Genomic DNA, 26,431 nt, shown 5'->3' on the forward strand with positions numbered 1-26,431 from the left:
GGCCTGACTAATAGCATGTTTGCTAGTGGCCTTTAAGGGCCTTACCCTTTGGTGGAGAAAGTTATATTTTTTTTTTTGGGGGGGGGGGGGGAACGTGAAGATCCATCACTTTTAGGTTGCAGTATAAATTCATTAAAGCACTTAATCTTACTAATTTTAAATTATTTTTGTACAGAAATATGTACAGTTTGATTTAAATTACTTATTACACACTGATAATTTTTAGTTTCCTTGTTGTGACGGGTGCTGGAAGCGAATTACATGATTTTAGAGAGCTTAGAAATGTAAGTTTTACATGATTTCAATAAAGATTGAAACAACATTATTGCACATGCAACGTTTAGATATTAAAATAAATGGAAAATATTTAAAATTAAAATTTCGAAATTGAAAATTGAGGTAACAAGAATATAATGCAATTGTTAGTATATTTAGAGATATTAAAGGAAGGTATCAACCATATAATCAATAGGATGGTTGTTATTATCTTTACAAAGTTCTAGGTTGCAAGATAAATTAAACAGCATTGCAACTATTAAGATATTGAGAGATATGAATGGTGATGTCCAAATAACAAATGTTACTGATGATATTGGAGTATTAACTATTGCTGGACCAAAGTCTAAAGACCTTCTGGCAACAGTTACTGACTCTGAGGTAGAATTTAATTTTGATATTTTATTTTTATAAATCTTTATTTATCAATTTAACTTTAAATTTCATTTAACAAAAAATCATTGATGTTATTTTATAATCCTTATATAACAGAAACAGGATGTCTGTCTGTAATTTTCTAACTGAAGAGTTTCTCCTTTATAATGAAGCTTGTAATAGGTCCGGACAAGGTTTATAAATATTCCCAAGAAAATTCGCCCCTTGAAAAAAATTACCGTTTTAAAAAATTGTTCTTTACCTTTCTTTTAAATCTAGAATTAGAGCAAGTGAGTGCCTCCCCCCTCCCCCTCCCCCCTATCTTAAGTGCCCCTAGTTGCCGCTGGGGCTTTATGGCCGGCTAGTAGTTTACATATTGGATAGCCTGAACAAAATTTAAGGTCGATAGCTGGAAATTCCTGGAGGCCCGCAGTGCTAAAGTTGGAGGTGTTGATTGTCTAGCCATTCAAATTTCATACACAGGTAAATTTATTGTTTATAATTAATATACAATACATTTAAATAATGAAAGACAAACATTATTTTCCGCAGAATGAAATTATTGACTTCAAAGTTTGCACTCTACTAGTTTATACTTACCAATCAAATTTAGATAAAAGAATATATTTATAAAAAGTTATTAAAACAAATGAATGAGGAACGTGTTAAAAAAAATTGGGGTAACTGTATAATTTCCAGTCCAATTTAAATAATTTGAAAAACTTATTGATCTCAGACATATTAAGGAAATGGTCAGTTAATATTGATTGAATTTAAGATTAAAAAGAAAACATCAATATTTGAATCCAGGCGAACTTGGATGGGAGCTGTATGTTAACCTTGGAGACCTGCCTGCCCTGTACGACAACCTCCTGGCTAATGGACAACAGTTTGGTCTGGAACATGTTGGAAATAGAGTCATTAATACACTTAGAATTGAAAAAGGTATGAGCAAAAATATTCCTTCTTTTGGCTTTGTTATTTTTATTCTTTGATTTTGTGGCAGTTCCTTCATAACGCTTATTGATCACAAAAACTATTTGAAAAAGTTTTTTTTATGCTTTTTTTTGGGTCAGGTTAACTCTAGTAAGGGTTAGGAGATCCCTGCCGGGATGGCAACCCATGGGCCCCACATGGTTTATGTCAAACAAGAGCAAGAAACTTGTTGAAAAAGATAAGGGTTGGTTGGGGTGGTAGTCAGTCAACTTACAGGATATTTATGTGTATTTTGTTGGTCTGTAATGTATGACTTACACACCACAATATAAAGAGTAAAAAGTACCATCTTTCGATATAACTTTCCATTTATGGGTTGATAGAGTGGGTATAAAAGTAGTGTCAACATTCCACTTATTAATGACTTTTTCTCTCTTACCCACCTCTAATACTGATGCACTAAAGACTGACCGCCCGCAATTTTTTAGGATTTAGAGCGTGGGGCAGAGAAATGAACAAAGATGTAACCCCAGTGGAATCTGGTCTTCTACCTTTTGTCAAATTTAACAAAAAGGTATTTAATTAACGTTCCCAATGAAAGATTTTCCTAGCTCGCTCCTCATATAAAATGTGATAAATGGAAATATAATTTGATTAAAAATGAAAATAAGATATTGGGCAAGCATAGAAAATTCTTTTTAGAATAATGAAGAAAATATTTTGATGGGAGTTGGGGGAAACTGAAACATGTAAATCTTCCTTAAAAATTGTAGATACTATATTTTTAAAATTCCATTTATTTCAATGGAAAGTAATACACATAAATACACTATTAATAGTAAAATGTATATTAACATTTCTTTCGATTATTTAATCAATGAAGTTTTCAAATTATATTGATAATTTTATGTAGTGATTTGGTCAAATCCAAAAAATTCTCTAGGCTAGAAACCCTAACTCATAGGCTAGCCTAAGAAATTATAAAGGATTTGGCTTATTTTGATATGAATTAATTTTTAGTCTGATTTCCGTGGTAAAGCTGGTTTACTTAATTATATGAAAAAGGTTCCCGAAAGAAAGGTAAATTTAGACTAAAAATTATTGAACGTTTTTTCCTATTTTTTTGGTGGATTTTTTACTAATTTAAAAGCACTTTTAGCTTGGAATTTTAGAGTTATCCATATAATTGTATTAAGGTTGTCCATGTAAAGACATATACATCAGTAACATATTATAAATATAAACTTGTATCAAGATAATATATTAAGGTTGTCCATGTGAAGATATATACATCTGTAACAGGTTATAAATTATACTTGTATCAAGATAATATATTAAGGTTGTCCATGTGAAGATAGACAAAGCTGTTACAGATTATGAGCCTGAAGGAGATGAGACTGTATTTTGTGAAGGAAAAGCTGTTGGTAAGAATATTATTAAAACCTAAATTTTACCCTAGCAAAAATTGTTGATTATTATTTAATACTTAGATTGAGACAAGTAAAAAAGCTTAAATTAGTGGCACTACATTTAACATTCAAATTATAAAATAATGTAGCATTTTTTAATTTCAATTTAGGTTGCACAACTTCTGGTTGCTGGAGTCCTATTCTGAATAGTGGCCTAGCCATGGTATCTGTACCTTGTCTCTTCTCTACTCCTGGTACTAAGGTTAGTATGAGTAATATCACCTCCAGGTATTAGAGTTCTATCCTTAGTAGCAGCCTTGCCATGGTATCTGTACCTTGTCTCTTCTCTACTCCTGGTACTAAGGTTAGTATGAGTAATATCACCTCCAGGTACTAGAGTTTTATCCTTAGTAGCAGCTTTGCCATGGTATCTGTACCTTGTTTCTTCTCTACTCCTGGTACTAAGGTTAGTATGAGTAATATCACCTCCAGGTATTAGAGTTCTATCCTAAGTAGCAGCCTTGCCATGGTATATGTACCTTGTTTCTTCTCTACTCCTGGTACTAAGGTTAGTATGAGTAATATCACCTCCAGGTACTAGAGTTCTATACTAAGTAGCAGCCTTGCCATGGTATCTGTACCTTGTCTCTTCTCTACTCCTGGAACTAAGGTTAGTATGAGTAATATCACCTCCAGGAACTAGAGTTCTATCCTAAGTAGCAGCCTTGCCATGGTATCTGTACCTTGTCTCTGCTCTACTCCTGGTACTAAGGTTAGTATGAGTAATATCACCTCCATGTACTAGAGTTCTATACTAAGTAGCAGCCTTGCCATGGTATCTGTACCTTGTCTCTTCTCTACTCCTGGTACTAAGGTTAGTATGAGTAATATCACCTCCAGGTACTAGAGTTCTATCCTTAGTAGCAGCCTTGCCATGGTATCTGTACCTTGTCTCTTCTCTACTCCTGGTACTAAGGTTAGTATGAGTAATATCACCTCCAGGTACTAGAGTTCTATCCTTACTAGCAACCAGTGTTCAAGTTACTTTGTTCGTCATACAACAAATGACATTCTTTTTATAATGGTTTTGTGGTTTTCTTTATCCTTGTCCCTTTTATTCATATGTCCGTCTTTCTCTTTTTCTTCCTCTACTTTTGTAGACCAATGAAAATTTGCTCGTCATATAATGATTTTGTATTATTTAGCTGCAAGTGATGCTTGGTGGTATACCCAGAGATGCTGTTGTTCTTGCAGGTAAAATTATGACACAAACAATGTGTAAAACAGACAAGCTTTTTTTTAAATAGATACAACTAGAATGATACAACTCCCTTGACAAGGGTCTATCTCTAAGTCTACACCTTCTTGATATATTCAATTTTAAAAAGTTAGACTCAGACTCAGAATGAAAGGGGTTGTGAATTGTTTATAATACTATACGATACACGTTTGTTTAGTGTAGCTCAGAATCGATTGAAGCCATAATGGAAGATTTCTACTAAAATATAATTTCTGATAACTTCATTGAAATAATTGTAGGTGCCCCAGCTCAAACCTACTCAGCCATACAAATTCAGAACAAAAACAGATTGAAATCAAGTCTTGCTAATTAATCATAATTTTAAGTTTTTCAAACTAAATTTTTCTTAAAATATTCAACGTGATTTTAGGACTTTTCAAAAATATCTGTTTTTAGATATTTTTTGTTTGTTAAATTTCATGTATTTAAAACACATAATTTATGTAAAGTTAAAAAAGATTATTTATGTAATTTCGAGCTTAAATAGCCTCTACCTTTTCATGGATTAACATTTATATACTGTGATTATTTATCTAAAATCATGTATTATTTGTATTAATAATTTTAATTTTTATAAACTTTTAATATAACATTGATTCTTATATATGTGCAAAAAATTTAAATATAATATAATTTAACAGAGAAATACAATATACTTTAATCAAATTACAACGAATATAATAATTTAACTATAAATGTACTACTTTTGAGGATTTTTGCAACAAATAGGTATAATTTGAAATCCCATATTCTTAACATTTTTGACCTAAGGGATGTAGTTGAATTTGTCTCTAAATATTTAGAAAACAAACTTCCCAAATGTATGCTTAATTTTCTAACACCATTGCAAATACTAGATCAAAATGTCTTAGAGTAGAGAAGCCAAATTATAAAATCTATGAAACTTTCCCTTCAGTAAAAATCCCGAAAATTTGGAATAGTTGGGCAGGTGAGCTGAGATCATTAAATTCATCCACAGCTGTTAAAAAATTTGTAAAAAATAAGTGTATATCAAAGTACAAAACATTTCAATGCAGGTTGAGAAATTGGGCCGAAGGACAGTCAAGATTGACTTTAAAGGCCCTGTAGTACAGTAGTTACCCTAATTATGTCAATGTAAATAAATATATCTATAAAAATTTATGTAATTTAAAATGTATTAAATTATTCGTAAAATTAATCAGTAATTTACTGCTAATAAATCATATCATATCATATAACCTCTATAGATATTATGAGGACGTCAGTATAACAATTAAGAGTAAGTGTGTTTTCCAAGTAACAAGAAACTAAGACTTGGTTTTAGAAGTGGGAAAGAGGGGGCTAAGAATTAAAAGTAGCATAAAACCATTTTCTGAAATATGTGATGCTTTTTCATGACAGTGAACTCAGCGATTGATTAGCGTGATATTAACGGACAAAAGAACCTTCCCACTTTATATATTAGAACTAGCGGATGCGTCCCTAGCATCTAGGGGCTCTATATTCGAAACAAAAGGGAAGGGCAGAAAAATAGCCTTAAATCATACCCAGACTATCTCAGGACATATACGAAGCTTCACTGTAAAGGAGAACAATATCGGTTCAATGGTTGGCGAGATCCTTCGCTACACACAAAAAATGGCTTACTACTTTATATAATAGGAAAAATGAAAGCTGAAATTCTATTTTCATTTTCAAAGACTTTTTATAGATCATTCCCTAGCTGTTATTAACACTTTAATTTAGTTTTATGTCAAAATCTATCCTTAGAAATTGAAGATCATAAGGATAAAATGCTGACTAGGGAAGAGTTACATAATCTTTGCTTAAGCTTTCCACAACTAGTACGATTTTGTTAAATTTTATTAGTAATATACATGAAAACATGATTTAATATTTATAAAACTATTCTTGCCAAGACCTATGAGAAACTACATCGTAAAGGAGAACACATCGGTTCAGCGGTTAGCGAGCTTTTTCAGTACACATAGACATCCTGTTGCTGATATATGGATAACAATTAAGAGAAAGATACTCATGAATTTTCTACATCCATGCTCCAAACCCATTATCTATTTCACAAAATCTATATCATAAATCATACCCATGGCGCCTTAACAATCATCCAAATTTTAGGCAGATTTTCCCATATGAAAATGTGGAAAAGATAAATTTATAATCTATTTTCCTATCCCTATCTCTTAAAATTCATTCTAATTTAAAATTTATATGTGAAGCTTAAGCATAGAAATTGTTAATGATCTCAATGGGTCTGCTGGATGATCAGTCGCACGGTGTGACTCGGGCTGCCTGTGTGCACACAAGCACGCGCGTATCTGTGCCTAGCTAGGCCTCGGTGTCGGTCAGTCGTGTCCTGTACACTCTTCCTCTCTAGCAACTAAGGTGGGTTTATAGTATATTTTAGTACATATGAAATAAATTTTACTAAAAAAGTTTTTTTTATGAGAGTACTGTTTTCTCCAACCAATTTCAACTCTAGTTCTATTTTTTTGGAGGGAAGTGGTGGCACTATCCCCCAAAATATTTATAAACCTTTTCAGTACCTATACTATGGTTAAAGCAGAACCATATCGGTAGAGTGGTTAGAGAGATCCTTTGGTACAGATAGACATCCTATTACTTACATAAGGATATTTTGTATAATATTCATTCTATGACATGACAAGTCTTTATAAATTTTTATCCAAATCATAGAATAAAAAGAAGAAACATTTGATCGAAAAAACCCTCATTGCAACTTATAATTGCGGCTTATTTAAAAGACTCTTTTCGTTCAAGTCCCAAAAAATGAAAAAACAAATTTGTTGTTTAGATGGACTCGATCAAGAAGAAGATGATTACCCTGTCCTCCGCCACGGAGGATGCCAACAACAGGGCGGAGAAATTTGAGGAGGAGACCAGGAGGATCTCTGAGATTGCAGACAAGTAAGATAGATAAATTGATAGATAGATGGATTGATAGATGGTTGGATAGATAGATGGATGGATTGATTGATAGATAGGTAAATAGATAGATTAATAGATAGATTGGTAGATAGATGGATAGATTATAGATGAATAGATAGATAGATGGATAGATAGTTGGATAGATAGATTGACAGAAAGATAAAATCTTTAAAATTTAATAAGTTGGATGGGCTGTCAGTCACGCTACTAAAAGTATGTACAATAAAACACAAAACACATTTGTAAATGGTTTCGGGATTTTTTCATCTATATTTTTGATATATGAATACTGAACATCCACTCTTTAAATCATTTTGTCATTTTATGATTGTTGTTGTCCTTGTTTAGATATGAAGAACAAGTGCGAAATATCCAGAAAAAGATGCAAAGTATGGAGGGACAGTTTGATTCATGTACAGAAACTCTTTTTGAGGTAAAAACATTCAGCCAACACGCCCATAGGTAAACTGAAAAGCATTAATAGACGATTTATCATAAAGTACCCTGTTAAGAACTGATACCCCCTTCTTATTTTTGAAAAAATGGGGGAATGAAGTTTTTCGCCTGTTTGTTTATACTTCGGGGTAGGTTAGGTTATATCGGGTACTTGGTAGAGGGGGGGGGGGGGGGTTAAAGGTTGCCAATGCTCAAAAGGCACTATTTATGAAAGCACCCATTCACATAAGATGTAATTAATCAATGAACAATAATTCATGTATTTTTAAAAATAAATTATTGTTAGCGTAGCTAAACTCATAATGGTCACATAAAAAGGCGTTTCACAAAACGGAGAGAGAAGTGGCTTGGATATCTAATTAACTATCTATCTATCTAGGTAACCATAAAGCTGGAAGAGAAAGAGAAGGCATACAACAATACTGAGGGAGATTTTGGTGGCTTGGATGTCTAATTATCTATCTATCTATCTTGGTAACCATAAAGCTAGAAGAGAAAGAGAAGGCATACAACAATACTGAGGGAGAGAAGTTGGTGGCTTGGATATCTAATTATCTATCTATCTATGTAGGTAACCATAAAGCTGGAAGAGAAAGAGAAGGCCTACAACAATACTGAGGGAGATGTTGTTGGCTTGGATATCTAATTATCTATCTATCTATCTAGGTAACCATAAAGCTGGAAGAGAAAGAGAAGGCCTACAACAATACTGAGGGAGATGTTGGTGGCTTGGCAAGACGAGCTCTTCTCCTAGAAGAAGATGTTGAAAGGTATTATTTTATTCAATACATTATACTTTGCACAAAGTGTTGAGCCTTGAAAATTTTCTAAAAAGTTGAAAAAATGATTCCTCAAAAAAAATTATAACCCATTATCATCGCCGGTTATTGATGATTTTTGCCATTCCCGAGGTTTTGATGGGCTTTTTACGGTGGGAAGGAGTTGTTTTATTAAGGTGATTTCGAATTACTTTTGTTTAGGAAATTAAATTTGTAAAATATGATGTTAAGTAAATTTTATTGTTCATCCAACTGGTTTTTGTCCAGATGAATTTCAATTGGATGCGGTTTTACATTTTTTTTGGACATTAATGTTACCGGAGCTGATAATGGAGATAAATTTATTTTTTTCTTCTTTAATTTTAGATGTTGTCGTTAATACTTACAAATGCTGTATTTAGATCTGAAGAACGTCTGGCCAAAGCTGTTTCTGAGCTTGCTAAACAATCCAGTAGGTAAAAAACTTTCTAGTAGGGCTTTGGATCAAATTCCTTTCATCTGGATCTAGTGATAAATAGACAATTTTCCGCGAAAAGAAAATGAAAATAATAAGTAAAAACCTATTTTGCTTATTATAGGAAGCACTGTTTTCATTTTTAGATATTAATACTACTGATGAGGATAATTAAAGGAAAATATTAATTTGGCTTGTTTTTTTTTTTGAATAATTTCAGCATTGATATTGATTACATTTAACAACATATTCAGTTACCCACATTCTTTTCATATTAAAGCATCAATTCAGTGGTCACACGAGAATTTTAAGAATTTGTACACAATATTTATATCAAATTGGATGGATTGATTGATATATTAATAGCTATTTATAAATATACAAATTTAGCGATAAAAAACAGAAAGATAACCTCAGTTAAATAACTTTGTTTTCGGTTTTACAGTTTCTTTATGAATACTAGAATGTAATATACTGGAAATATAGATAAATGGAATCTGCTGGATAGATGCTCAAACAAAAAGTCTTTAAAGAAAATTAGGAAAAATAAATAACCTTAGACTAATAGGTTGATAGAACCAGATAAATAGATTTTTATAACCTTAGAAATGTAAATGAAAATGTTGATAGCTATCTCAATTTTAACTTGACTTACATGGAGGTTTTAGTCATATAGATAGAGATATAAACGCCTTGCTTGTTAGACGGTCATAGGGTCCTTCTGGTATCTCAGTTGATTATATGTATACGAGCGACTGCGCCTCTAGCATTTAGGGACTATGTCTTCAAATGGGTAAGAAGGGGGTAGAAAAGTAGCCTAAAACTATCCAAAGGCTTAAATCTAAAAGTTAATAACTTAAAACCATCCCATGTGAAGCTTCCCTAAAATGGAGAACTCAATCGGATCAGTAGTTATAGAAATCTTAAACCATAGACAAAAAACCGTACTACTTTATATAATAGAATAATAGGCATACATGTGAAGCTTCCCTAAAATGGAGAACTCAATCGGATCAGTAGTTATAGAAATCTTAAACCATAGACAAAAAACCGTACTACTTTATATAATAGAATAATAGGCATACATGTGAAGCTTCCCTAAAATGGAGAACTCAATCGGATCAGTAGTTATAGAAATCTTAAACCATAGACAAAAAACCGTACTACTTTATATAATAGAATAATAGGCATACATGTGAAGCTTCCCTAAAATGGAGAACTCAATCGGATCAGTAGTTATAGAAATCTTAAACCATAGACAAAAAACCGTACTACTTTATATAATAGAATAATAGGCATACATTCTAAACAAGTTGTACAATTTGTAAAGTTTGTATACTCTAACCGACAAGGAGCATTATGTAGTAAAATATGACCGTCAATTTGTGCTGACAGCGCAGTTTTTAATCATGTTATTTTATAACATTTTCCATTAAGACACTTAAAAGCTTTTAACATTTATTTTTAAAGATTTAGGCACTATATTTGTTTGTTTGTGGGTACTATCCCACTCAAAAGAGCCCTGAAAGAAAAGGGCTCCGAAAGGTTAGAGCCCCCAGCAGAGGCTAAAAAACATTCAATAGACGGTCGAAAATAAAGGTTTAAATACATGTTTACTCTGGGGCTACCCAGTACCTAATATAACCTAACCTAACCTGACCTAAAGTAATAAATAAAAAGTATCCATCTCTATATTTAAATTTAATTTTGATAAGAAAGTTTCTGTGCTCGACAGATCTAGTCCAGGTAAATTGCTGAGAATATTTTTTTTATAGCTGATTATTCCGTCAAGACATACTTAAAGTTAAAATGACGTGAGTAAAACGATTGCAGTTACTCTATAACTAGTGATAATTATTTTAGAAATGGATGTATTATTACTTGGATCTTACACCAGATTTTCATGTTCTATAGAAAAGTGAACTCTGTAGCGGGCTAAAACAACGATCTCCCCCATCCTCCCTTTACTTCATCCTACTGAATGAAGGAAATCGCAACCTAAATTGACGACTATTTTTCGCCTGTTATATAATCCACGTATATCCTACATCCATTATTTTAGAGCTGATTCAGCTGTGAAGACTCGTATTAAGTTGGAAAATGACAATAGCAGAAAGGAAGAAGAAAATGATAAACTAGAGACACAGCTCAAGGAAATTAATTTGATATTAGATGGTTATGATCACAATGTTACAAGTGTAGCAAATCTATTGATAAAAATGACCATAAATTTACTTATCAAAACCTTGTTTTGGATTTTCTGAAATGAAATATACGCATCTTATTTGGCTAGATGACATTGGTCTTGTTAAGATTGGAAAGTTCAAACTAAATTTTACACTTTAATTCCATATAACCAAAGGGGTGAAGCAGCAAATAGTGCAAAATAAAAAATGAAATCATACAATACAAATGACAAATAATAGGCCAGAATACATTTATATTGAACAATTGTAAAATATATGCTGTCCTGTCATTGGTCCTTTGTATTATATGCTGCTTCCAAAGGGGTCCATAAAATGAACATCGATCATTTAGTCTCTGGAATCTATTTGACCTTATAAAGTTACATTCTGAGTTATGCATTATAAAATTATTTTTAGAATTATGACTTTTTAATTTTTTTATTTGAAGCAATAATATTGAATTTTATATTAAATTGATTATTAAAGGATGATAAATTTACACTGGCTGAATCAGAGAGAAAGTATGAAGATATTGCTAGAAAACTAGCCACAAAGGTAAAAAAAGCATAAGCCATCAATTAAATCAATGGAATGGACGGAATAACGGTTCGCCCCTAGCCTCTAGAGGGTGACGTTAGTTCTCCCCTATTTATTCTATTTTATATTATGATAATAAATTGTTATACAACATTGATTTTCCTGTTGCTTACAGTTGGCTTACACGCGGTTGCATTACCCAATTAAACTTTAGAAAATTAAACACAGAGGCCTAAGTCATCAATCAGCAAGAACCCATCATTTAAAAAAAAATATTTTTTTCATTTCATCCATATTATCAGTCAGATACAAGTAATTTATTTTCTTTAAAAGCTTGGGTTAATCGCCGCTACATTAACAAATCTTTGTCTGCTACAAATTTCTTTTCAAATTGGATGGATTGTGTCTGAATGGTCATCTAGGGTTATCGTTCTATTGTTCCAGGAAGATGAGATGGAGAGAAGTAACGAGCGCTGCCAAAATGGAGAAAAGAAAATTATCAATCTGGAAGAAGAATTAAAGGTAATTAAGATCTCAAAAACCGGCGTTATCCTTCAAAGTCCATTATTGAGCGCAAATAAACCCTTATTATTTTGAATAAAATGAAAAAAGAAGGGGGATGTGTTGAAGGTTAGTTTTTTTTTGTTTATTTGTTAATTACTATAGGTTTTGGTGCTCGATAGGCACTTTAAAGGAAAGCACCTAAAAACACCAGGCTCTCAAACTAAAAATTTAAAAGTCACATCAATCGAAAATTTGATGAGGATGTGAATAAAATCTAAGATTTTCGCACGTCAAGTTGCACTAGTTTGACTTTTGAGTATATTGATTATGTAGGAGTTGGAGAATGTATTACTCCCTCTAGGGGCACTTACGGTAGGAAGAGGAAAGGTCGACCTCATCCCATTTTAAATTTGAGTTTAAAAAGAGCAAAAGAATATTTGACACCCTTCCCAACAATAGTTTAAAACCTTCCCAGGACCTATTAAAAGCTTCTTTGTAAAGGAGAACAATATCGGTTCAGTGGTTAGCGAGATCCTTCAGGACAGACAAAAAACGCTTACTACTTTATATAATAGGAGGATATAATATTTAGGTTGTTGGTCAAAATCTGCAAACTTTGGAAGTAAGCGAAGAGAAGGCCCTGCAGAGAGAGGATAACTATCAAAGGTTCAAATATATTGTATGTCAATTGCAATTTAAGACAATTATAGACATGGGTCCGTAGATAAGAAAATAAAAATAATATTGGATGGGACAATATACACAAAACATACGATTATGCGATATTTGTATTTTTTTAAGGATAAGAACAGGTTAACCCCTCCTTCCTCCTAAAATCAAAGACACATAAAAAAGTCTTATTTTTATACAAATCAGAATAATTTATGAATTTAGATTTTTTATCCCAATCCATTATTGCCCCCCCCCCCCCTTCATATTTTTATCCCTTTAATCCCCTACCAAAAAAAATATTATCCTAATTGATGATGTTTCTTTTTATTATAGGCAAATTCTTGACTTGATCGATAGACTTAAGGTAAGACTTTTATCTTAATTTTTTATTTTACTTTTTTAAAAAAATAGTTAAGATTCACTCATAAGAATTTGATTTTAAAAGAATGTTAAGAACTTAAGAATATCACAATAACATTTATAAACTTTTCCGGTGGATAGGAACCGGTTCTCATCCATACGAAAAAACTATGTCTAGCATCGTATTATATCTAGCTTTCTACGAATATAAGAATGTACAATCAAAAGATTAAAACCAGTTTTTTTAGCCGGTGCCTCGCGGAAAGCCGTTTATATTATAATACGATGCGAGAAATAACTATTCTCGTATTCATTCGAATCCGGTGGATAGGAGCCGGTTCTCATCCATACGAAAAAACTATGTCTAGCATCGTATTATATCCAGCTTTCTACGAATATAAAAATGTACAATCATAAGATTAAAATAAGTTTTTTTAGCCCGTGCCTTTGGCACCTCGGGGCTTAAAAAACTGGTTTTATTCTTATAATTGTACATTCTATTTCCGCGGAAAGCTGTTTATAATACGATGCGAGCAATAACTATTCTATTTTAATTAATCATACCCCACCCATTATTTCTTTTGCTTAAAGGAAAAGAAAATTTAAATACCTATTTGTTTTTGGAGGGGGACAATATCCCATATAGGGTGATTCTTGATCTTCAAATACCCTAAAACCTGCAGAGAGTCGATACTAAGCTTTTGGGATATTTGTTAATTCCAGCTGTTTACGAGATCTTACTATTAAGGCTGCTGAACTAAGAGAGGAAAATGCAACAATGAACATCCAAAGATTAAATGTTAGAATTGATCAAACCGAAGAGGATTTACTCAGCGAAAAACTTAAAATCAAGGTAAAAAAAAATATTATCTATAGGTATATTAGTTTTTCCAATTATGGTCAGGTTTTTGTCCTATAAAAGATATTTTTCCTATAATTTTACCCCTCACAATGAAGAAAATCGCACCTCTTAGACGGTTTGTAACCATGGCTTCACCACCCTCCCTCCCCCCTATAAATCAGGAGATGACCCTTTTCCCTGATTCCGCCTCCAAGTTTCTCAGGTTGCAAATGCATCGAAATTTATTTTTATCGAAAGGACAATAATCTTTTTATTAATTTAAAAAAGGCTTAAAAGTTTTCACAATTACTAATCTTGTTATATCAACATTTAATTTTCAGAGTATCAGCGACAACCTGGACAACGTGTTCGAATCTATGCTACACTAAATAAAAAATGTACCCTTACAAACTTGTGCTGTTATCATATCAACGCAAAACTACTGTCATCATAATTAATAAATCTTAATATGATTCTAAGTTTGTAAGGGTTATTCTATGTCTTTAAAACAAAGCTAAATATTTATAAATCTTTTATAAAGCACTTTAAAAAAATTATATTAATTAATCTTCATTTTTGTAATTAACAAAGCATAAAAACAGGCAAATTATTTATAAAACAATTTATTGAATTCATATTTGTATCATATATAAATGTAGAATTTTTATTACTTATGTTATGTATATTATTTTTTGTTGAAATAAAAATTAATTAAACAGAAAACTAAATTTAATTACAAAAAAGTATGGAAAATAGTTGTAAATTTATAAAAAGTAAAAAAAGATACTAGAAATGAGTAAGAACTGACAATTTTAACAAGGCTCGGCAGCTGCGCGTAAAAGGTTTAGACATTCAGCTGATCTTAAAAGTTGCAAACATCTCTTTCCAAGCGGCTTGGTGGTAACTTATGAAAGACTGCCTAGCCATGCTTAAAAAATGTAAGTAACTTTTACATTTTATAGAAGTTTCAACTAAAACCAAGTTCAGTTAAAACCAAAGACATTAAATTTGAATCAAGGTTTCCCTAAGCTATTCTTTTTTATTGTTTTCTTGTTCAATCAAAGCTTGTGTCCAAAGGTCAGAATGTTCATCTCTGAAAAAAAGATATGCACAATTTTTAGATGGTTACTTTTAGAGAATTTAATATATTCGCTGTGATTTAAAAATTTTTGAGTTTTTGTCGATTGAAATCGTCTTATGAATTTAAAGATTAAACCAAGAAATGAGTGAAAATGGTGTTAGGTTGGAATCTCGGCTGAACACTGCGTCATTACTAAAGACGTTAAAATGTTTCCTACTGCTGTTGCTTCAGGTGCACATCATCAATAGTTAGAGAAAGGGGAATGCCTTGGCCCAAAACAGTCGTAACGCATTACCATGCACAATAAGGACTTCCAGACGTCGTCCGGGCGTCGTGTAATCAAAGAGTTGTCTAATGGGTGTTATATAATCTAATATCACGGGTGTTTGGACAGAAAAGGCTAGATATGGCTCCCCTTAGCTATCCTGGGCTGTTTGACCTGTCGTTGGACAGCAGACTCTCCTATATAAGGTAATTAATAGGTAAAAATATTAACCTGGCATTTGCTGGAAAGATGGAAGAGAGATCAAAATCACCAAATTTGTTGATTCTATGAAAGTCTGGTTGCTCCCCTGATACCTCAAACACAGCCTCATACCTAAACAATTCAATTGAAATGCATGCTTTGATTGCATAAAATATATGTTTTTTTTTTTTATTATTGAAGACACAAAACTATATCACTATAGCACTAAAAATAATGAACTACCTACGTCTAGAGTATTATTTTTTTTCTGCTGTATTCTAAATTTTTAATAAAAACATAACAATTAATACCCATAAAGAACAGTCTGTCAGTCAGTCTGTAATGCTATATGGAAATGTGATTTTCCTGGCTTCCAAATTCATATACATATATTGAAGATAGAGAGCTGAAACTTTCAGATAAGATTCGTATGACATATGCGTATCAAGTCTTTATATTATTTTGTCCGTGTGTCTGTCGGGCATGCTTCTAAATATATAAACATTATTTTTTCAAGGTTTCGTGATTTTTTGCTTGTTTTGCATATTCTCTCTCTATCTCTTCTGACAACATAATATTTGCTAATATAACTCACTTAGTCCGTTTATTTATTCCAGGATTTTTTATGCTTAGCTACTAATGGATGTTGTCATCCTTGTTATTTTTTATCATAAATTAAAACTGATGCACTCACACTCTATTATCCTCAGTACCATAAATGGCGTAACCATTGAACTTTAAATAAAACTGATGTACTTACACTCTGTTATCTTCAGTACCATGAATAGCGTAACCATTGAACTTTGTCACATTTGGTGGAAAATAGGATCCTAAAGAAAAAAAACGTATAATAGAATCGTCTCAAGTATAATGGATACAATTTATTGGCCTGTCTATTCGTCCAGATGACGCATCATATCTGGCTATCCACTGGGCCTGTGCCTGGAATGTACTGGACATAACATAGTTTTAGGCTGTTTTTTTAGGGTAGTGCAGCACCCATTAACAAAATTCTCCCCCGCCCCTCTCAATAAAAATTATGCCGATGACAATAGTGATTGAAAGGGTGATTTTTGGTAGCAAATTTTAATTACTCAATCAGTAAGTACAGTTGTTATTGCTATCTTAAGCAACAGCCAATAAAAACCTTACTACTGTATACAATATGCTATACCTGGGACCACAGCTTTTCCAGTCCATGTCATAGTTTCTCTGTCTATTGTACTGGAGTAGTCCATTGGTAGGCTGTGTCTAAATAATAATAAATTTTGGATCTATGGGCCTTTATTAAAAGATAATCTTATTATAGCTAATATACATATCGAAACAATACAAAGTAGATGGCCAAAAGGTTTATGCTTTTACATAGATATGAAAACAAATTGTAATAATGTAAAAAAATATCTATATATAATTTTGAAATGAAAATATAAAACGACGGTAATATTATTTTATAAAGAAAATCTAAAGATCACAGAACCCTTTAAATACATTCATATTCATGTGCTTTTTGTAGTATGACCGACAGATTGACGGACCGAGAGGTTACTTTACTAGGATAATTAGCAGTCTATCTTAATTAAATAGCATCTGAGAAAATAACATTTCCTTTGTTTCGAACTGACTAGTGGACAAAAAAGTGGTTTATAGAGTAGCTTTGCTACTAAAATGAGATTATTGTAAACAAAATCGATACAAAAATATGTGACAGCCTTTCAAAGCAAAATATTATGAACGTTGACCAAAAATACAGACATGCTATGTTTATTAGACTATAAAAGTTGGAAAGATTTCTAATCAATATAATAGATTTGAAATCTGCATAAAATTTTAAGGATTTTTTATAAAATTAGTTTTTTATATAATTCTTTATTTAAAGGCGCAAATACAAATTAAGTTAAATAATTTTGAGATCTGTGATTGGTGGATTGAAAACTATCTGCGCTCTGATTGGAGAAGCTTAAGTGACGTACATCATTCAACCAATTAGAGCGTAGGTAGTTTCCAATCCAGCTATCCTATTGGTAAAAATTTATTAACTTAAATCGTATTTGCGCCTTTAAATAAAGAATTATATAAAAAACGAATTGTATAAAAAATCCTTAAACTTTTATGCAGATTTCAAATCTATTATATTGATTAAAAATCTTTCCAACTTTTATAGTCTAATGTTTATAGAGTATCTCCACGTAAAAAATATACTTGATAGCATTTCTATTTCCATTGAGAATTAGCATAAGATGTTGACCATGGGGACCAAACTCGAGCTCCAAATAATCATCAGCATCGTTTAGAAAGAAAGCTTCAACCACCTAATTAAAATAAGAACAAGGATGACAAGTAAGTATCTGAAGAACAAATAAAATCGTGAATGGATAAACGTACAAAGATTTTAATAGATTAAATATATAGGAAAAACGAAAAAAGGAAATGTTAAAGCATAGAAAATCGGGGAATCTTAAAAATATAAAAAAAAACTGTAGCCGACCGACAGACCAAAATACTAGTAAGTTGTATAGATTCTCAGTCTTTGGTAAAAAATATCTTCATTAATAAAAATATTCGCAGTCTACATATATATACACAAGGATGACAACATCCATAAAAGCGAAGCTCTGAAACGGTAGGACAAACGGACATTAACACTTGTATAATGTCAGAACTGAAAAATAAGAATGTAAATGTATAAGAGTCAAAGCAAAATTGTAAGTAAATTTGTTGAAAAACTGCTTGATACAGGATAATGTTTATGGACATACTTACATTTTTAGGACTTGATTATAGAGTTGCTTCGCTTATAATATTGTACTTTGTTGTTCCAGGAATCAGTATACCAAAAATTAGATCAATCGGATAATTAGGTCACATACAAATTTGTTGTTAAAAGTGTAAAAAAATCAACATGTTTAAAATGAACGTACGGACATTCTGTTAATGATAATAGAGTTGATACGCTTTCTAACTCGTACCTAACTTCTACAGGAATCATCATGCAAAGTTTGAAATCGATAGGACAATTCTAACATGCCTAAATTAACGAAAAAAGCTATCCGTGACGGACGGACGGACCGGCCCTAATTATAGAAAAGCTTCGCTTTTAAAAAACTCACATTTTGACCATAGTTCTACGGAAAGACTGACGGAGGTACAGGCAAAGATAAATATAAAGCAGCTTCTCAAATAAAGACATACAAAATTACCTCATAATCCCAGAGTTTAAAGTAAGCCACACCAGGTTCCCAATTCGGTGGAGCAGGATCATCATAAAAAGGAGCCGATACTTCAATTTCCAAGTCTGTTTCACTAGAAATTAGAAAATTTGTTAAATTGCTACAGGCTAATTTCAATTGGATCTATAATGTTTATAATTAGCCATAACTCTAGCATCTAAGCTAGTGGAAAATAGCCTAAAACAAACACTAGACATACATATATAAAGTTTCTTATAAGAACACAATCCAGTGCTGGAGATCTTTAAAGAAATAATATTTTTTCCCAGTTTAACTTCGAAACCGATTAATATCAGCTGGATCAGAACCGGTTCTTAGTCATACTGAAGAATCATGCTTTGCATCGTATTACAGACAATTTTCCACGAATATTAAAATAAAAATCATAAAATCAAGACTAGCTAAAATAAAGTTTAGTTAGCCTTGGATTTCGACCCCTCGAGGCTACCATAACTAGTTTTAATCTTATAATTTTTCATTTTCATATCTACGGAAAGCTGTCTATAATATATGAGATAAATAACTGTAATAGATTAGAGTATTTTACCTAGCTTTCAATGTTATGATGGCAGGATTTTCTACTTTTTCTTTACCATCCCATGAAAGGCCGACAGTAAACTAAAACAATAAATATTATAACCATAAGTTAATTTTTTAATTAAAGCTTTTTACATTTAAAGCAAGTCTGTAAGAAAAAAAAATTCTATAAGTGTCATTTTTCACATTGGACTATGTCTGGTTTTTTGACCTTCGCTTTTTTGATAGTATAATTCTCAGGGCTCGGCAGCCGCGCGCCAGCCGCGACTAAGCCTCAAATTCAAACCTGTTTGGATGCTTTTTGAAAAGAGGAATTGCCATATTTGGACCAGGTTTAGACCTTGTAAAGGGTTAATTTCAATGAGGCTTACAGGTGGCAGAAGCGCGGCTGCCAAGCCCTAAAAATTCTTGTTTCAACATAAAAATAAACTATTTACCTACATTTATCTAAAAGATAAAACAAAGCAACTAAATATAATGTTCAAAACATGATTCACAAATAATGGATATAATAGAGCTTTCCTTTCTAACCAAGTAAATATAAATAACTTTCCAGTATGGTTCGAAACCGTTTAATATCCGCTGGATTTGAACCGGTTCTCATTTACACTGAAAATCCATCTTGGTACAGAAAATTTTTCACAAAAAAACTGGTTTTAATTTTATAATTTTTCATAACAATGTCCACTGAAATCTGCCTATAATACGATGCGATAAATAACTATTATTTAACCTGCTTAGTTTTGATATCCATAGCTTGAGAGAGAGAACTATATACTAGTAAAGTATATATTATAATCAGCTGTTTGGAAAACATATTTACTCCCATATCATACACAACACACTTGCTAGCTAACATAAGACTGTTAGGTCAAGCAACTTTTTAACTGAACCATTTTTGGTCAGGGATCTAAAGGGATAAGACAATGGCCGATAAGTTGATGTGTGTCCTCAATGATGATACACAATATTACCCCTTTTGTAGATTACAATGAGAGGTTGGAGTATTTGAACACTCAACTTATTAAAATCAAAATGTAATAAAAGTCCCCAAATGTCTCCTCCCTCCCTGATTTTTGGTAGACTATAAATAATTTGGTGGTCATCTAAACCACCAAAATTTAAAACGTAAACTTTCTTTTCTTAATCAAATTACTAAAATGTAATTATATTGGTCATTAAGTAACCCTTCCAAAACGTCAAGATTGTTATAAGCGAAGCTTTTCTTTGATTAGAACTTTGCAATTAAATTGTCATGTCCATTTAAAACATGTTTATTGTTAACTTTCTTTGCAACATATTTTTATGTGATATAATTATCCTATTGTTCTGATTTTTTGAAGCATCTCTATAATCAAGTCCTAAAATGAAAGTATGACCTTAAACAGTATCCTTTATTTACGCAATTTTGTAACAAATTTATGTTAATCTTTGTTTTGACTTATACATTTGTATTTAGTTCTAGTACTTAGTTTGTCCTAAGACGTGTACAAACTTTCCCACAAATAATTTTGATCTACAATAGGAGTAATTTTGTTTATTGAAATTGTAATTTTGGAATTATCGTATATTATCTTATCCCTTAAGATCTCTGAAACGATCATGAGCATTAAACATTACATTATTCTATTTAGAATTTTTTAGCTTTCTTGGATAAATACTGATGCAAAAACTTTCTTAAAATTCTCGTAATTCTGGTTTCTTTATAGGGGGGTTCACTCGGCCTTTTTAAAAGCGAAGCTTTTCTATAATTAGGGTCGGTCCGTCCGTACGTCCGTACGTCCGTCCGTCCGTCCGTCCGTACGTCCGTAACGGATAGCTTTTTCCGTTAATTTAGGCATGTTAGAATTGTCCTATCGATTTCAAATTTTGCATGGTGATTCCTTTAGTAGTTAGGTACGATTTAGAAAGCGTAGCAACTCTATAATCATTACCAAAATGTCCGTACGTCCATTTTAAACATGTTGATTTTTTTACTTTTTTAACAACAAATTTTTATGTGATCAAATCATCGGATTGATCTGATTTTTGGTATATTGATTCCTGGGACAACAAAGTATAATGAAATAAGCGAAGCAACTCTATAATCAAGCCCTAAAAATGTAAGTATGTCCATAAAAATTGTCCTGTATCAAGTAGTTTTACAACAAATTTACTTACAATTTTGCTTTGACTCTTATAAATTTATATTATGATAATTAAGTTCTAACACTATACAAGTGTTAATGTCCGTTTGTCCTCCCGTTTCAGTGCTTCGCTTTTATGGATGTTGTCATCCTTGTTATATCAAGTTGAAGGATTTTTTTCTTTAAAAAAATCTTTATTTATCATTTAAATATTCATTGTTTAAACCTTTGCATTTTTTTTATAAAAATTTTATTTTTTTTTATATAAAATAAGAAATTAGGAAACTCATTATGAAGTATAGATATTTAGGTTTTATTTATCAAGACAGAAAATAGAAGGAAGGTATAAATCTAAAGTTTGTTCACTGACAAAAGGCTGGTTGCACAGCTTAAATTCGCATAGCAGTTGAACCGGTAAAAGCGCTCCAATAAAACAGCGAAGACTTAAAATACACAGGGACATTTTAACATGAATGTTGACAAACTTGTGTCAATGATAATCCACTAAAATATAAGATTTATTTATGACGGCATTATTAAGCAACATTATATAATTTTGCTCTCACTGAAATATCTTAAATTTTGTTTCATAAAAATTAATCCTTTACATCATATAGTGTAGGTGTCAATAAATTTAAATTAGGAAATGCTTTTCAAAAAAAGAGACCATTCTCAGTTTCCTGGAGAAGATAGAATCACGACTGCAGGATCATACCTGTAACCTGGAGTTGGCTTGATTGAACGCTTTACTATTTACTAGAAGTGAATTTTTCAGTATCATAGACTTAGAATGCTTTGTTAAAGTCAAAAATATTTATCTGTGCCTGGCCCTGCTAGGTTTGCTTTTGTCCTCTGGCCTAAATCTCAATTCTAACAAGAGCTTAAATAATTCAACATTATTTAATATTTTTATTGTTTTTCTTTGCATGAAAAGCATAAATCTAAAAATGAATATCATTAGTTTTAAAAAATATCAATGAAATGGACGTACAGACAATCATTTGAAATAATCTATATGAGAGCTAAGCTCTAGAAAATAATAAAGAAGTTTTGAGAAACCTTATTGAGTTTCAGTAAATCAAGAGAGTTTTGTTTTGTAGCTTTTTAGTTTTATTATTTTTCTTCAGAGAGAAATATATTTGACACAGCATGAAGACAGAGGAGAGAGAGGTAGTATTCACTGCCGCATTGTATCAGGGTTTTTAAGTGACAAGACAATGGCCCATAAATTTATTTGTATCTCCAATATATATACAAAATTCCAACTTCTATAAATTACAATTAGTGGTTGAAACGTTTTTACACTCAACTTAATTTCAATAAAAGTCCCCAAAGTTGTTACGCCAACGAATAAGAAAACGTTATTATAAAACTTTGGGGACTAGTGCATGCGCTCATTGTCAGGAAGGTTCGAATGTCGGTCCAACGCCGCGTCATAACTAAAGACGTTAAAATGGTTCCTACTGCTTTTATGTCAGGTACACGACATAAAGGAGAATGCTTTGGCCCAAAACAGACGCATCATACAAACATCACAATGGCATACGAGGCAGCATAGGAGGTGTAAGCAATTTGAAATTTCACCAAAAAGATGTTTATTGATGATGTGCCAGTGACCCAATGGTAGAAGGGACAATGGGCTGTTTATTACACTAGTCTCCAAAGTTTTATGATACCATTTTCTTATTCGTTATTAACAATTTTGGAGACTATAGTGAATTTTGATTGGTTGGTTTTTTAACTTAAGTGTTTAAACGTTTTAACAACTAATATTGTAATCTATATAAGGGGAAATTTTGTGTATTATCGTTGGGGATGTACATTAATTTATCGGTCATTGTCTTTTTCGATCCCTGGCTACTAAACAGCTAAACGGAAATATAGCGGAATTGAAGATTTACCAAAGAGCAGAGAAAGAGGGGGGGGGGGTGAGATTAATATGTATTGAAAAGAGGGTTGGTATTAGAGAGATAGATACGAAAATAGAAAAAGAGAAAAAGCAAGTGGTAGTGAGATAAACTTGTAGATTGATAAAGATGGCGAGATTTAGATATGTGAAAATTTGAATTGAGAGAAGGATAGATAGATACATAATTACATGGGACACAAATCTCACACACTAAACTCCCAAGGGAGGGATGGTAATAAAAAGGGTAGAGGGGTTTCAACTGGATGGAAAGAGAGTCTGAAAAAGGGAAGGGTAAGTGAGATCGTACAGGTATAAGGAACAAAAAGGGAAATGGGATAGAGCAGGAAGGGGGGTTGGCAGAGGAGGGAGTAGGATAAATGGGAGATAGCAGGTGAGAGTGTAGGAGAATTGAGAAAGTGAAGGCAAGAGAGAAGGATTTAAGAGGCAGGTGTTATATTGTCGGAGAAGTCACCTTTCAACAGTTGGTTGTACCTCTCAGAGTCAATTAAACAGTTGGTTACATCTCTCAGAGTCAACTAAAAAGTTGGTTTGTTTCACCTCTCAGAGTCAATTAATTAGTTGGTTGTATCTCTCAGAGACAACAAAACCGTTGATTTACCTCTCAGAGTCGACTAAAGAGTTGGTTGCACCTCTCAGAGTCAACTAAAAAGTTGGTTGTTAAAGAGTCGATTATACAGTTGTATGCATCTCAAAGACTCATCTAAACAGTCGGTACATCACAGAGTTTGATAATATTATCCTTTAGTTATCAGTGAAAGTTTACTTAGATTTATTATTATTTAAGATGCATATAATGTATTTTCCTATCAAAGCATTAACATAATTTCATTACACACTTTATCAAAACTTTTATTTAGATTATTTGTTGCGAAGTTACTCAATCATCTGAGTCTGTCAGAATGTTAGTCAATATCGCTATATCTTTTTAGTATTTGTTGCATATTCTCTCTTTCTCTTTCATGAACTCAATATTTCTGTTAGTTCATCAATGGTTATTTTTGTGTTTCGCTACTTATGGATATAGTCATCATTGTTTTTTATATTTTTCTTCAATAACTTATGTTTGTATTCATAATACATTTCTGACTATTTAACTTACAACTTTAAAAAATTCTGTAAAGAAGTATTTAATTAATTCAATGGTTAGCGATATATTATCGGACATAATTACTACTTTACAGGTTCTCTATTTTTTTCTTTCACTTACTCTTTTTTTCTTACTTTGTATTTGAAACAACTATGCTACTACTGGATGTAATGATCCTTGTTATTTTTACAATATTACCACTACATTGTAAACATTATCCATAATAAGGTATAAACATCTGTTGTAAAAGTATTTATGTGTACTATGTTATTATTAATTTATTACTTGTAGCGAGGCTATTTTTCACTCTTTTGTCTGTCCGTCAGTCCGGCTGTATGACCTATGAGAAAATATGAGTCATGTTAAAAAGAAGACTGTCCCAATAAAAGAGCATATATGAATATTTTATAACTTACCTTCATCCCCATGTAATGTTCTTTTTGAATCTTTTGAAAAATGATCATATACTCTGAAACCCACAGATTCGATTTAATTTTTTTAAAAGTTTTTAAAATATTTACCTACTGAGGCTTCTTCACTTGCCTGCGAAGTACATTATAATTTTCATTACAGTGAATGAACAATTAATATGAAATATTGTTAAGAATTTTTAAAATTTTAATCATAAATTTGATTAGTTTTCTATGGTATTTTATTAATTATTTTTCTTATTTCATTTATTTTAAGCTAAATATATATTACATTTTATGTACATCATTTGGGTACTTCAAATATTATATGTTATAATTATCTTATCGATTTCAGACTTTGCATGATGATTCCTATAACAGTTAGGTACGATTTAGGAAGCAAAGCAGCTCTAGAACTGTTACCAGAAAGTCCAAACGTAAAACATGCAGATTTTAAACTTTTTGACAACATTTTTTTGTATGATAGAATTATAGTAATCACCTGATTTTCGGACAGCAAGGTTCAATATTATAAGCAAAGCAAAAAGCATAAAGTATGTCAATATACATTATTCTATATTTACGCAATTTTTTGACATATTTATGTATGATATTATTTAGACTTACAAACAAATGTTCTGCTTTATAGTTCTCACAATCAACAAGAGTTATTGTTCATTTGTCTTTCCGGCTGATTTTAGAGCTTTCCTTTTATGGATGTTGTCATCCTTGTTTAATATTCGTTTATCCAGCTTTCTGATTTGTTAAGCTTCGCTTGTCATCCTTGTCTTTACAGTGTAGCGTACAAAATATTGTAATAAATCTTATCATGGTTTTATTATATTTTATGTATTATGAAAGTATAAACAGAAATATCAAATAAGAACAAGAAATATTCAATACAAGGGGAGCAAAGCTCTTTGCACAAATTTGATATACAACGCTAGGTTTAATATATTGTATTTATTGTCTTGTTTTAAAGTAAAGGATATTAAGAAAATAATCTTTGTTTTTGGACGGATTTTAGAAGTTAAAAAGTTAAAACAAAGATTTATAATGGCATATTGTTTAGAATTGGCATAAAATTCGCTTAAATATTATAACACTATTAATCTATTTAAGCATTCTAAAAAGTGAATTGTCAAAAACAGATTTTTAAATTTTTGTTTAATTGTGTGTTGTTGTGTAAATTTGTTGTAAGTGCTGTGCTGCTTTTGGAAATAATAATCCTTGTTTTCAATAAAGATATGTTTCCCATATATGATTCTGAATATCTGTCATGGATTACATAATTATTGATTCTTTAGATCAACCGAGGAAAGGGATATTAAATATGAAGAAAAAACTATTTTCATATCTCATTAACTAAAAATCTTGGACATTCATGGGGGCAGGTTATAGTTCTGGTAATTGGGATGGGGGGGGGGGGGGGGGAGGTGGATTTGAATAATTGTACGGCCATAGATTAAACTCATTTTTACAAAGACGTCTTGCTTATTGAAAACTATTTATAGTGACTGAAATGTAAAA

At 31.6% G+C, this 26,431-nt stretch overlaps 3 protein-coding genes across 3 annotated transcripts in view; 2 read left to right on the top strand and 1 right to left on the bottom strand.

Moving 5' to 3' along the window:
- LOC145311845 (dimethylglycine dehydrogenase, mitochondrial-like) overlaps nt 1–4,929 on the top strand; it is a 33,830-nt gene extending 28,901 nt beyond the window's left edge. The window contains exons 20-29 of the mRNA XM_080150846.1: nt 227–284; nt 541–657; nt 1,053–1,134; nt 1,462–1,596; nt 2,076–2,161; nt 2,608–2,667; nt 2,927–3,011; nt 3,167–3,258; nt 4,202–4,250; nt 4,536–4,929. Coding sequence (XP_080006972.1) covers nt 227–284; nt 541–657; nt 1,053–1,134; nt 1,462–1,596; nt 2,076–2,161; nt 2,608–2,667; nt 2,927–3,011; nt 3,167–3,258; nt 4,202–4,250; nt 4,536–4,609 — 838 coding nt within the window. The 3' untranslated portion in view covers nt 4,610–4,929. The remainder of the gene's footprint in view (nt 1–226; nt 285–540; nt 658–1,052; nt 1,135–1,461; nt 1,597–2,075; nt 2,162–2,607; nt 2,668–2,926; nt 3,012–3,166; nt 3,259–4,201; nt 4,251–4,535) is intronic.
- A 1,634-nt stretch (nt 4,930–6,563) lies between these two features.
- LOC145311846 (uncharacterized) lies at nt 6,564–14,757 on the top strand. The gene is made up of 12 exons (XM_080150847.1): nt 6,564–6,681; nt 7,112–7,224; nt 7,594–7,678; nt 8,368–8,471; nt 8,882–8,935; nt 10,997–11,084; nt 11,604–11,675; nt 12,102–12,179; nt 12,754–12,827; nt 13,167–13,197; nt 13,942–14,046; nt 14,376–14,757. The coding sequence occupies exons 2-12, from the start codon at nt 7,112–7,114 to the stop codon at nt 14,421–14,423; spliced, it is 852 nt and encodes a 283-aa protein (XP_080006973.1). The 5' UTR covers nt 6,564–6,681; the 3' UTR covers nt 14,424–14,757.
- On the bottom strand, nt 14,642–20,311 carry LOC145311847 (UPF0462 protein C4orf33 homolog). The gene is made up of 8 exons (XM_080150848.1): nt 20,082–20,311; nt 19,359–19,429; nt 18,782–18,884; nt 17,784–17,893; nt 16,756–16,832; nt 16,342–16,411; nt 15,612–15,713; nt 14,642–15,127 (listed from the first exon to the last, which is right to left on the bottom strand). Exons 1-8 carry the CDS (start codon nt 20,205–20,207, stop codon nt 15,064–15,066), a joined length of 723 nt encoding a protein of 240 aa, XP_080006974.1. The 5' UTR covers nt 20,208–20,311; the 3' UTR covers nt 14,642–15,063.
- Between the last annotated feature and the right edge of the window lie 6,120 nt (nt 20,312–26,431).

Source organism: Acartia tonsa, chromosome 2, assembly GCF_053477335.1.
Source record: "Acartia tonsa isolate MP-2025a chromosome 2, ASM5347733v1, whole genome shotgun sequence".
Taxonomy (NCBI): domain Eukaryota; kingdom Metazoa; phylum Arthropoda; class Copepoda; order Calanoida; family Acartiidae; genus Acartia; species Acartia tonsa.

Coding starts and splice junctions, on each gene's coding strand:
- LOC145311846 (XM_080150847.1), top strand. CDS start 7,112: ATGGACTCGATCAAGAAGAAGATGATTACCCTGTCCTCCGCCACGGAG. Junction 12,828..13,166: donor AGAGAGGATAACTATCAAAG/GTTCAAATATAT, acceptor TTTTTATTATAG/GCAAATTCTTGACTTGATCG. Junction 13,198..13,941: donor ACTTGATCGATAGACTTAAG/GTAAGACTTTTA, acceptor CTTACTATTAAG/GCTGCTGAACTAAGAGAGGA.
- LOC145311847 (XM_080150848.1), bottom strand. CDS start 20,207: ATGTTAGCTAGCAAGTGTGTTGTGTATGATATGGGAGTAAATATGTTT. Junction 19,430..20,081: donor TGGATATCAAAACTAAGCAG/GTTAAATAATAG, acceptor TTATTGTTTTAG/TTTACTGTCGGCCTTTCATG. Junction 17,894..18,781: donor TTAAACTCTGGGATTATGAG/GTAATTTTGTAT, acceptor TATTTTAATTAG/GTGGTTGAAGCTTTCTTTCT.